A 13,015-nucleotide genomic window follows, 5' to 3' on the forward strand; every position below is an offset into this window, starting at 1 on the left:
GAAATACTACGCCATATAGTCCCAATGCTAAAGCTATAAATATAAGAACAAAAATAACAAAATTGTCCAAGCGACTATGTGACAGGTACCTTTTGAGCCGTCTCACATATTTGTAATCGGTTATAAAATTCTATATTTTATAGAAGTCGCCCTTCAATGTCGATATCGTTACAGAATAACTATAACTTAGGTATCCGAACTTCCTAAGTAGCTACCTATTCAAAGTTATTCAGCCATATCTAGAGCAAGTTATTCGAGCGCAGTTTTACGACTACTAAAAGTACTACCGATAGTACGCCAAAAAAAATACATTTTACTGCGCAAAAAGCACAACCACTTTAGTTAAGTGAAAGGGTTCCATTTCGCTCGAGAGATTTCCAATCATCGGGCAATTGATGATGTCGTTATGCGGTAATCTTGTGGATGTTTTGTGAATTAATTAACAGACGAATTAAACGAACCGCGGCAACGATCTCGTGCAATCCTTGCAAATCTAAGAGTTAGGTAGTACCTACTTCAAGTCTTATTTTTAAGATGTAATGTTTTGAAAAGAAGTGGCCCGCCGAGTTTCTTGACGGTCCCATAGTGGATACCCCCCTCCCAACTGAGGGGGGACTGAAATCTTCTCGAGGCTGAGGCGTATGGTTAGAGCCGGCGTAGCTTTATTTGACGTTCATATGCGCATTGTAATATGAGTACTTGAAAAATAAATATTTCATTTTCATTTAGAATATTTATTTCTAGGTAGGTTTAGGGCTCGAGCCGGTTATTTTTTATACGAAAATAAATAAAATAAATATTGGGCCTTACACAGATCAACTTAGCCCCAAAGTAAGCAAAGCTTGTAGTATGGGTGCTAAGCGACGATATACATACTTAAATAGATAAATACATACATATATACATAGAAAACATCCATGACTCAGGAACAAATATCTGTGCTCATCACACAAATATATGCCCTTACCGGGATTCGAACCCAAGACCGCTGCTTAGCAGGCAGGCTCACTGCCGACTGAGCCAGACCGGTCGTCAAATATTGGTATTATAACGTGCTTTGGATTGTTATTTATTTGATTGTCTATAACACAAAGTTACTTGAAGAGCATAAAATAATTCAAAATACAGGACTGTTTCGAGGTTTATTAAAATACCAGGTTCAAGCCCTGCCCAGTGAATAATTACATATTACCATTTTTTTTGTTACTTCCTGAACTTTAATTGGAACAATATGAGATTTTGTATCTATTTCTCTCATCTTCAGATATTTTTTTTACTCTGTGACTAACTGGCACTCGTTCCACACGATTACATTTCGGGTAAGGTGTGTATTATTCATTCTGAAATGGAGCTGTAGCGGTTCTGTTACAGAGACGCAGGGTCACTACAAAGTGGCGCCTTCGTGAATGACGAGTTCTCTAAACTGGCGAGGGTCATATTTGTTAACCTTTTGGATGCCAACATATATGTAATGACCATCGGATATCCCATGTAATGATCAAAAATAGTAATCTTTAGAATTTGCTATGATCTTATTGCTCCGACTGATTAATGAATGATGAATAATGATGATTGATAACAACTCTACTAAGCCAAGCCACGCAAGCCAAGCAACTCTGCTAAGCCTTCTTGAGCTTACCGTGGGCCTCAGTCAATCTGTGTAAGAATGTCCTATAATATTTTTTTATTTATTATTTATTTATTTACTACTGCTCGTATTAAAGTAACCAGAAGGTTTTCAGTAACATTGGCACAATCCAGTGGCATTCAAAAAGTTAACAAAATTAAAAAGGTATTAAATTAAATTTAAAAACAAACAAGTGTAAACAAATATAGGATTATATTCAGTGAAACATTCACATCCAACATAACAAACATTGGAACTCCCTCCAATAGTTTGCAGGTAAGTTGTCACGGAACTCTGCTCGAGGTCCAAATCCTACAGACGGGTCTAAACAGTGAATCAACTATGAAACTATAATCCCATTTGCCATTATTATTTCCGGCAAAAAATTAGTTAAAAATTAAATAGTAACATTATACACGTTCGGATGTTCTGAGCGGCTTTCAGCCTTAACAATGTGGTGCTAGTTACTTCGTGCTGCGGCCGCGCCGGCCCGGCGCCGCCTTTTGGTGATTCGACAATCAAAACATTTTATTCTATCCACACTTCAATATTTTCTATAAAACAGGTTACATAAGAATTCACGTATCGTTAGTTTATTTAAGTTAGAAAAAAGCTGAAACCTACACAGGTCCGCAGGTATGTGCAGCAGCTATTATGTACAAGCCTCACTAATAGTTGCTATTTTATCACAATGGGGATTAAATTTGATTCCATGATGCTAATACAAAAAATAACTATAATGAAATTTAATTAGGATTGTCTATGAACAAGATTCAATGGTCAAAATTCAACACAATAAAATTACGTAACATAATAATGAAGTATTACAGATAGTATAATGATAAGTTGATAACAATATTATTTATGTCTATGTTATAAAAGTATGCGGATCAAGCACGACTATAAATGGGTGACCGTCTACCAAAGCCAATCCCAAATTCATATTCTATACATTCTTAACAGGATTTTTATTACATAATGCAGTTTGGCACTAGTACAATTGGATCTAATAATGGTATAAAATAACTACCACAGCTACCATTAATGCCACTTTAATACTTTTGTACAGTGTACAGAGGTTGTCACTTTGTCTAGACCCCACATCTGCCTTGATGGACAATACTCAAATTACCTACTAAAATTATACATTCCGTACTACTTTATATTACTTCATTGATATCAAGAATCATTTTTTTTAATTGATTATTGCATACATTTTATGATTTTATTTTTGTCATATAAAATATTTTATATTGAATAATAATACAATTGAATGAGAAAGAAGTGAGCAGGTTGCCGGATGACAGCTTGTTACAGGACAGGACACTTGCCCTATGCCATAGACGCTAAAATTGACAGGAACCTTCCTCATTCAGTACTAATATATACCCCATATGCTTTGATGGACGGTCACCCAGAGATAAGGAACATCTACATCTTACCACCGAGAATTCGTAAATAAAATGCGTGTCGCCGGCTTGTCGCAGACGACTATAGGCCAGGTATACCGAAAAGCGACCACACACAGGCACATTTGACTATATACATATAATAATACCCTTAAACATCGTTATAATATATCTCCATAGTACAAACTCGTATCTAAATAATGCTGTATACTCTGTAGAAATGCTGAGCTCGAGTCGAATCACCAAAAATGCTACCGGCCGGTCAGCAGTAGCCGCCGGTCGCCCGGCGACGACCGGCCGACCGACCAGTCCGTGCTTAAGTATAAATAAAGTAGTTTATTCGACATTCTAAGTATTGGGGGAGGCCAAACACGATTTTCGACACTGGAAATGCTAAAAGGCAATACCAAACTGAAATACTTTGAACATAACCGACATTCACTTACCGAGTTCGATACTGTCTACGCTAAAATGACTCGTTGCCCGACCGTTATAAGGTTTATTTAGCTGCACAATAAAATGCTTCACAACGCGTGCTTACTCGTCTAGTGAGTACAACAATGAGTATCCACATAACGTCTGAAACTCATTTCTCCTTTTGAATCAAACTTTAAAAGTATACAAAGTTGCCTTGTCTACTGCAGACTTAGAGAAGATAGTCTTGACGAATTAACAGTACATTAATACTCTTATTAGACTTATTTAAATACTAATAAGGAGATGAATCATATACATACATGTTGATGAATTTAACTGGATGCACGATTCCTATCCCATGAATATGAAAACGCTTACCACGACCATCTAATATCGAAATTTCGTTATTTGCTTCTCTTTCACATTTCTATATTAGAATGATAGAAAGACAAATAGACGAAATATTTCAGGTAGTGGATTGCGGTAGGCCCTCTCATCTTAGGACAGACATTCATTCATGATGCACCGTGATAAATAGTGTTTTCGAATTGAAGCCATCTGATAGTTAGATAAGGTTTAATTTCTTTAAAATAAATTTACATTTGGGCCAAGAGCCCGTCATTTTAGTTTAGACTATTTCTACAACATAACATAACGAGGGATATTTTTTATATGATTGGCATACAAAATGTTTCAAAAAAGTTATTCGACTAATCGTTCAATAATTAAAAAAACAATGTTACGTACATCTGCTAGCAGGACTACTGATTCCAATTATTAAACTACAATGAATGTCACCTATGGTCCAAATATATATAAATACGTAATAAATAGCGCGGTACAGGTCGAACTGGTGTTTGCTGACGGTCGAGTGAACGAACTTACGTCGCTGTGGAACGTACCCAGCTGCTCGCGTACACGACATAATGTAGGCCATACCGTCGGTAAAAGTAAACGTCGTAGTATTTGACAACCAAATTTAAATAATTTGCCATCCTTTTTTACCGTGAGTATGATGGCAATGAATGAGATAGTGTCAAGCACTCGGATATTTACTTACATTTATCTTATTTTATTAATTGAAAAGCAGGCATAACTGACACCTAACTGAACTAATTAATAATTGTGACTCTAACAACAGATTAAGACTGAAGAACATTATAATCAAATGCCGCTAAATCGGTTAGATATATTTTCTAAACGAATGGTGTGTCAGCGTAACTCTTTGATAGACTCACAATCTAAAACTATTGTTTGATGACGCACATACAGGTTGGTTCACAAAAGCTGACCCGACAGGAATGAACGACACTTTCATTGTATGAGAGTAGTGATGTGCCGTTCCGAAACGTGCCCGGGAATATTCCCCCTCAACGGAAATATAGGGGAATATTGACATATAGTATTCATAATATATTTTATTTTCTAGGATTATGTCAAAAATAGCTTTTTACACCGTTTAACAAGATATTAGACCATGTAACTTATACTGAAAAGTAAATTCCCTATACTCCCGGGCATATTCCCATTCTTCCCGGGAATATTTCCAAAGTTGCTGGAAATATTCCCCTGATCAAAATAAAACAAATGATACAAATGTACATACGCAATGAACAAAACTGCTAAAAATCTTTATAATTGTTAATATATATAATAATTTAGGTAATATAAAACACTATACTTATACAAGTGTCTTTAACTGACCGATTTAATAACTCATCAACGCAGATTCAAAAGTACAATACTTAGCTAGAAATTTAAATTTTTAAACAATAAATTGCATTTATAAAGTGAGGAAAAGATTTTGAAAATTTCACCCCTCAGGGGGCTAAAAGGGAATGATAGTTTGTATGGGTCAGAAATTATATTTTGGGTTAAGAATTTGAAACTTCGTGGAAAGGTAACACTATAGGTACATATTTTAAAATATATTAAAATTAGTGGAAATAGTGGTATATTTCATCGTTTTCGGATTGCCGTCCCATAAGAGGATTAAGAAGGGGATGAAAATTTGTATGGAGAATCTAGTTTGATTTTAAGCTAACAACTTGAAACTTCTTGAAATGTTAGTTTAGTATGAAACAAGAAAAGTTATTTTAGAGTTTTTGAAAATTCATCCCCTGAAGCGGTTAAAATGGGGATGAAGTTTTTATTTTCGAGCAGGAAAAAAAGGTAATTAAGGCAAATACAATGAAGTCGCATATTTAGTGTTATTCAAACCCTAAAGGCCTTAAACAGGGGGTGAAAGTTTATAGAGGGTTTTTTACAAATATAAATATCTGTGCTCATCATCACACAAATAAATCCCCTTACCGGGATTCGAACCCAGGACCGCGGCTCAGCAGGCAGAGTCACGACCGACTGAGCCAGACCGGTCGTCAAATTCTGTCTCAGTATAGGAAAATATCAGAAAACTTTAAAGGGTTTTTGAAAAGGTAATCCCTAACGGAATACCACCTAACTCCTTTAAGATTTTAAAGTGAATACAAATTCATATGGGGTAAAACGTGTAGGGGTAAGGATTGTAAAGAATTTAGAATTTTACTCGTAAAACTTCGCTAAAAGGTAGGTTGTACATTTAACATAAAAAATATAAGAATCCATGCGTACGTATACGTAGGCGGGCAACAGCTCGTATAGAAAAAATCAGATCATCATCCTCCTTGCGTTATCCCGGCATTTACCACGGCTCAGAAGCCTGGGGTCAGCTTTGGCAACTAATCCCAAGATTTGGCGTAGGGACAAAAATAGTAGGGTATAGAAATAATCAGTATAACCACATATGAAGTATTAAAAAAATTGCAATTAGTTTAAATAATACAGGGTGATCAAACCAAAACTGTCAGTATGGAAAAGTCAGAAACTATGAGAGATAGCGACTTAGCGACATCTGTTCTAGATGCCATGTGACATCGATTTTAAATTTAATAATAATGACATTCAAACTTTTTTTTATTTTCTCATACATAACCGAAACTCGAACCTGCTCGAAGTCATGTAAACAATGTTAGGTATAATTTTAGAAGATCTTGTTGAAATCATAATTTTCTTGAATGCCTGATGAAGAGCCTCCATATGACTCTTTAATTTAATTTAAACTTAAAAACTAAATTTTACATTGCGGATTTATTTTTCAATATTCCCTTGTCAGAGGAATATTCCCGGGAAGGAGGGAATATGCCCGGGAATATTTCCAGTGGGAATATTCCCATTCCCGGGAATATTCCCACGGCACATCACTATATGAGAGACTCCCGTGTCGGTGTAGAGACAGAGCCAACATTTTATTGGTTAATGTGATTTTCATTCACCCATTCTTTCTATTCGTGTCAGCTCTCTTATAAATCTATGTATTAGTTCAGGTGCCCATAATTATCAATTATTTTCAAGTCAGAATTCCTCGATAAAAGAAATATCACTCGTTCGCCCGACGCTAAGTTACGTTCACTCGAAAAACGGTTACGTCTAGGGCCCATATAAATATGCGTTTTAAAATTACAAAATATGTACATACAATATGGTCTAATCTACTAATGTATAAAACATGGACTCCACCGCATTGCAAAAATATGGAAATGATATCGATCTGCTTCCAAACGTCATAAATAGATAACAGACAAAGTCGGTAACGAAAGTGAATCGTATTTACATAAGTATCGGGGCCCTAGCGCGGTCCGGTGGTGCCGGAGGCCGCGGCCGACACGCTCAGTTGTAGATCTTGATGGCCTTCTCCAGGTAGTTGACGCGCGAGCGCTTGGGCGTCTTGTTGATGTGGTCGAGCCCCAGCCAAGGCCGCCCCGTCGCGTCTGGAAGCGACAGATCTGCTTACATTTTAGCACGCATTCCACGCAGGACACGAGATATTACCATCGACAATTTTGAATTTTGATTATACATTTCCTAGAGAAGAAATCCGTCACAAACATTTAGTATCATATGGAACAGACTTACATTTCTGTTGTTCAGCATAATTATCAAACAAGGAATAATTATCTTGACTACTCGCACATCATCATCAAAGGCTAAACCTGAATTTTGTCTGAGCTATAACGGATTTATTCTCTCGAAAATGTCCAAACACCAATAGCATGCCAATATTAAGTTAGGTGCGGTAGGAGGAGGTACTTACTTGCGTTACTACTCGGCCTGAAGTCGAATATGTTTATTGTCGCTCCTTCACTTATGTAGTTAGGTCTGCCATTTGTCACTATAGCGAAATTGTACTGGAACAAGAAAAGACATGGGTTAACATAAATAATTCTATCTAATCTTTTTCTACACAACATTTTTAATAATAAAGAAATAGAATGCAAAACATTGAGTTATCTGTCCAACAGACCTCATTATTTAACTAAACTAATGATTACTTCGACAATTTTGCTGACAGGACTCTTAAGTAGCATATTAGCAACTACAAGGGTTTTAAACTAACTAACTGGTATATATTATGATTTCGTGGCTAAAGTGAATTTTTGAGTAATATAGGTGATAATACGTAATCTTGTATTGGTTACCATTACCCACTCCTTGTTGGGTATTATGTCGAGCTTGGCCTGCAGCCGGTTTTTGACGGCCTGGAAGGGCTCCAGGTGCTTCACGCGAGTGTAGAACGGGATGCCGAACGTCGCGTACTGCTTGTGGGAGTGAGAAGACTGCACAAGCGTACTCTTACCTTTTTCCCACTCCTTGTTGGGTATGTCGAGCTTGGCCTGCAGCCGGTCTTTGACGGCCTGGAACGGCTCCAGGTACTTCAGGCGAGTGTAGAACGCGATGCCGAATGTCGCGTACCGCTTGTGAGAGTGAGACGGCACTAGCGTACTCTTACCTTTTCCCACTCTTTGTTGGGTATGTCGAGCTTGGCCTGCAGCCAGTCTTTGACGGCCTGGAACGGCTCCAGGTACTTCAGGCGAGTGTAGAACGCGATGCCGAACGGCGCGTACTGCTTGTGGGAGTGAGACGGCACTAGCGTACTCTTACCTTTTCCCACTCCTTGTTGGGTATGTCGAGCTTGGCCTGCAGCCGGTCTTTGACGGCCTGGAAGGGCTCCAGGTGCTTCACGCGCGTGTAGAACGGGATGCCGAAAGTCGCGTACACCTGCTTGTGGAAGTGGGCGCACGGCACTAACGCCTCGTCCTCCTAAAACAACAGACATTGGAAACTACAGTAATTTATTACTAAGTAAACATAACTATTTTATGTACGACTTCAACTGTTATACATAAACAAACATTCAATATAACATAAGATCTTCATTGCGCGTCAGGGTTAAATAAATCGCTGCACATACTTCACAATCACAATTCACAATCTTAATGATTATTGTTATGTGGTGGAAGACCCTGTGCAACTTGTGGAATGTCGCGAAAGGCACTGGTCCCACCGCGAGCTAGTAAGCTATGAGCTATCGGCTATAAACAAAAGATACTAATGGTGTTTACTGTTTACCCCATCAAATGTATTTACCTTTTCAGATTCTTCATATGATTGGCAAACCTCAACTCCGCGTTTCTCCAGAAACTTCCTGCCTCAAATAGCTAACCTATTTCCAAACTATGGCATGACCCGGTATTTCTGGACCACAGATTTCGGGAGATAGGTCATGCCGGGCGATTTGTATAGAATACGCCTGTCGCAAGGTCTGCGCAACCCACACAAAGCACCAGTAATTGTAAAGATAATGCACGCACACACCTAATCCACACACACTTGTAGCTGGACGCTCCTATTGCGCAATACACGCGCATCATTTCAATGGTTGTGTACATGCGAACGATAAGCGAGCGCGATCGCGCACGCACACAACGATAAATAGCGGGAACGCCTCGCCTCGTTTCCGAGAAAAATGTCTCACTGAGTGAATCGTTTTGTACACCGTTCATTGCGGCGCAAAACACTACACTGTTTACAATATGTTCCTTGTGTAGCCGCAATGTATAATGAACGTTTTAAAGCACAAGCAAACGTAAGGTTACATGGTACAACTCGGAGTATTACGTTGAATTCGTGTTTTATGTGAAATAAAAGGAAATAAATAGTATTTACCTATGAAATGTTATCCTATCGGCTTGGAAATTATTCAGGTCACTGCGATGTTTGCAAGTTATTATTGCACACTTCGGAATTTTGGATAAAACTCGTTTTTCGTCGGTGAACAGCGCGCGTGTACACTCGATGACAGCGGACGGCGAACTGGCGGCGGTGTAGGCCCAATGGGCCTACATCTGCGACCAGGCCGCGCGCGGCTTGTCCTCTCTATAGAATTTTTTCCTCTGAGTTCTGGACTAATGCTACATTTAAGAAAAGAGCTTATCCATAGGGGGACGCTAATCGCTTCCTATGAAGCGGTTGTGCGCCTGCTTGCTTGCTTTCGATAGCAAATTAATCGCCAAAAAGGCACCAATTAATTGAAACGCTCGAATCACATCCACATCCATCAATCTAATACAATCGAATTGGATCCACGCCTTATTGCTCACATACACAACTGACCTGTAGATTCAACTCGTCCTGAGGTATCTCCTCTATTCTGTAGAGTCTGGGCGGCGCGATGGTAACCTGGTCCAGAGTTAGCTCGGGGTCGGGCCCCGGCAGCACTTTGTGACACGACACCTCCACAATCCGTAATCTGAAAACAAAGTAGGCAAGAAGTCAGGTCATATGTTTCGTGGCGAACGCTACAGTAGTCTCTATTATTCATCCGTATTAGTTAATGACGACATTGCTTTTTTTCGCCACGAAGCGTAACATAATATGGAATCTTGGCTAAACACCCATGTATTGTAAAGACAAGACACTCACCTGCCCGACCCGTCGGGAGACATTTCAACAACTTTAGCCGCTTCTTCTAATATGTCTGCTACTTTGCCACCTTTGTTTGGATATAAAATTAATTCTTTATCTTCTTTATAATTAGGACCAACCTGTAACGAAATAACAAGTTAAATTAATTCTGAAGATGAGAATAAATCGATAATGGCTACCTCTTGGAACCGGATTGGAAGTGACTTCCGCTAAGAGCCAAATTTATTTAACTTCCATTTCAACAAATGAATAGAATAAAAGAGAACTATTTAAATCAATAGCTAATCTAACTTCATTTGACTTAAGAAGTACTTGTGGTCAAAATCGTATTTATTTGAACTAACCTAATTTAGTGTTACAACTTTAAAGACTCGAGCCTCATCGTGTATGTTTCGATGTAGGGTAAATTGCCAGTAGCTGGACCCCTTGCACTCTTAACTCTTTAAAATAGTGATCTGGATAAATTTTAGTGTAACGTTGCCAGTTACAAAAATTTTATGTAAAAATGAACACAATTTATCAATTGTGTTCATTCTATCGGTAAAGAGAATTAATCAGTGGCCAGTAATAGCAATTTTCCATATAACTTGTATTAAAATATTGTTTTGTTTATGCTACACTTACCCATAAACATTTGAACTGTTTCTTATTGTCCAATTCGTTAACTTTAATAGATAAAATCTGGTAGAACAATTTCTTAGGGCACTTTGGTTTACAGTACACTAGCAGATCCTTCAGTATGCCGTCGTAGGAGTACCGCAGCGGCAAGCCGGGCGTATCCTTGTAACTGCAACAAATAAAACATATAAATTAAAATAGGCGAGACGACTAAAAAAAAAAAAAAAAAATTAGTCCGTCCGTTAGATTATCAAAGAATTTTAAGACACGTATTTTTTATTTTTTTCTCGTAAACGAAAAATGACGACGGTACAGTGCGTTGAAGTTTCGCGTGACGTCACTCCTAGGTACATTTTTTACTTAGAAGTGACGTCACAAGCCCCCACTCCGGAACTTTGATGCTCTATATCTTTGTATTTTTTAATTAATTAGAAAAAGCGAAAAATATGTGTTCAGTATTTTTGGACGATCTAACTGACGGACTATTAGAATGCCATTTTTTTAATGTAGTCGTCGTCCCATATAGGATGTTATTTACATAGATTGACCGAGTTTACAATAAGCTCAAGAAGGCTTGTGTTGTGCAGAGTACTTAAATACATAGAAAACACCATGACTCAGGAGCTAATATGATAATATCTGTGCCTTTATCGGGATTAGAACCAAGGAGCAGGCAACGACCATTTCAAAAGGGGTTTTAAATGGCACGAGGAACATTATTGCAGAGATATCAGGGAAAGAAGAGCCAGTTAGCTCAAATGTCAGGGATGTTTAACTCTTTATCCTGCGTGCGTCGGCCAAAAAGGCAATGACACACTACACAGGATATAGATGTTTTATGAACTTATTAAGACATTTAAAAATTGTACTTACTTCTGACACTTGAAGAACTGTATTAAGTAAGGGTCGACGTTCAGCCGTTGGCCGACCGCTCTCGCCATTTGCTCGTAACGCATTTGCATAGATAACTCCATTGTGAATCTGAAAATGTTTATCTCATAAGGCATATTCAACATAAATCTCATTCCAGTATAGACATCTACTAGTTTGGACCAAATTGACTTCGACAAAAACAGGCATAAAAAAGGGTAGTTCAGTATTAAAGGACCATATTAAGATTTTTTAATTTACAGTGAAATATTTCTAGTCAAAATACAAAGTAGGACTGATAGTAATGGTAATAAAGAAAAAACACAGTAAGAATTGAAATGTGTCCAGCGAATGAAGCAGTTCATCGATTTGGCGTGTGTGCTAGTATTGGTACAAAGAAAAACTTAGGTGTTCTATCAGGAAAAGCTTCATTTGAGATGTCTAAGGATTACCATGATCTTTTTAAATTCATTTTTACTCCATTAGCACCATCTTATTGAACATTTGTATGCGATTTCACAATATTTAGACTCACCCGGGATCGTTGGGTAGCGTCTTGTCCACAAATTGTACTTCAACCTTGTAGAAGATGTACTTGAAGTAGTCCTGGCAGGTGGGCAGCTCGAGCTCCTCGTGCCGGTGGTCGGCCCGCTCAAACACGATGATGTCGCCATCCATCAGTTCGTCCAAAGCCTGGCCGCGTGCACACGACTCAACCCGAGCGACGGCCGCCTTGAGGCCGCCGCGCGGGTCGGATAAAAATTTAGGGCATGCAACTTTACGCGACTAGTTAAGTAGGGACAATTTAAGGAATTTATAGCAATATTTTGTTATTGGAGTTGAAAGATACGGTCGATTTGTTTAGTTACGCTATAAGGGTTAAATTCTGACACGGTCTACGATTACTAAAGACAGTTTAGTTCCTACACACGGAATCCTTTATCATCGTATTTTCATGGATGCAAGTGTTATGAATACGGACATTTCCAAGAAAAACCGATGGCATTTATACATAAAGACTTTTGTACGTTTAATAAAGAATTTATTTTAATAATAAATTCGTTGTAAGGACAGTGGACACACCCACAGATGATACAACGAAATAATGAATTAGTCCCTTTCTTGATAACTGTACGAACGACTCGTATCTTCAAATTCGAACAAAATCTAACGATAGTGCTGTTTCAGCTATTTGTTAATGTTTGCAAGGTGTTCATGATGTGATAATTGCATGCCCTATAAATTATATCATGCAGATTCGTTTTAAAATCGC

General features: G+C 38.1%; 1 protein-coding gene across 7 annotated transcripts in view; it reads right to left on the reverse strand.

Moving 5' to 3' along the window:
• Nucleotides 1-1,821: 1,821 nt before the first annotated feature.
• LOC125233696 (ubiquitin carboxyl-terminal hydrolase 7) overlaps nt 1,822-13,015 on the reverse strand; it is a 42,797-nt gene continuing 31,603 nt past the window's right edge. For 3 of the 7 annotated variants that reach the window (XM_048139784.1, XM_048139783.1, XM_048139789.1), the window contains 8 exons: nt 12,278-12,474; nt 11,746-11,853; nt 10,879-11,041; nt 10,252-10,373; nt 9,943-10,078; nt 8,431-8,589; nt 7,583-7,676; nt 1,822-7,274 (listed from right to left, as the gene is read on the reverse strand). In XM_048139784.1, coding sequence (XP_047995741.1) covers nt 7,159-7,274; nt 7,583-7,676; nt 8,431-8,589; nt 9,943-10,078; nt 10,252-10,373; nt 10,879-11,041; nt 11,746-11,853; nt 12,278-12,474 — 1,095 coding nt within the window. In that variant the 3' untranslated portion in view covers nt 1,822-7,158. The remainder of the gene's footprint in view (nt 7,275-7,582; nt 7,677-8,430; nt 8,590-9,942; nt 10,079-10,251; nt 10,374-10,878; nt 11,042-11,745; nt 11,854-12,277; nt 12,475-13,015) is intronic. The other 4 variants (XM_048139788.1, XM_048139786.1, XM_048139785.1 and 1 more) reach the window with 4 other exon arrangements.

The sequence above is a fragment of the Leguminivora glycinivorella genome, chromosome 14 (assembly GCF_023078275.1).
Source record: "Leguminivora glycinivorella isolate SPB_JAAS2020 chromosome 14, LegGlyc_1.1, whole genome shotgun sequence".
Classification (NCBI taxonomy): Eukaryota; Metazoa; Arthropoda; class Insecta; order Lepidoptera; family Tortricidae; genus Leguminivora; species Leguminivora glycinivorella.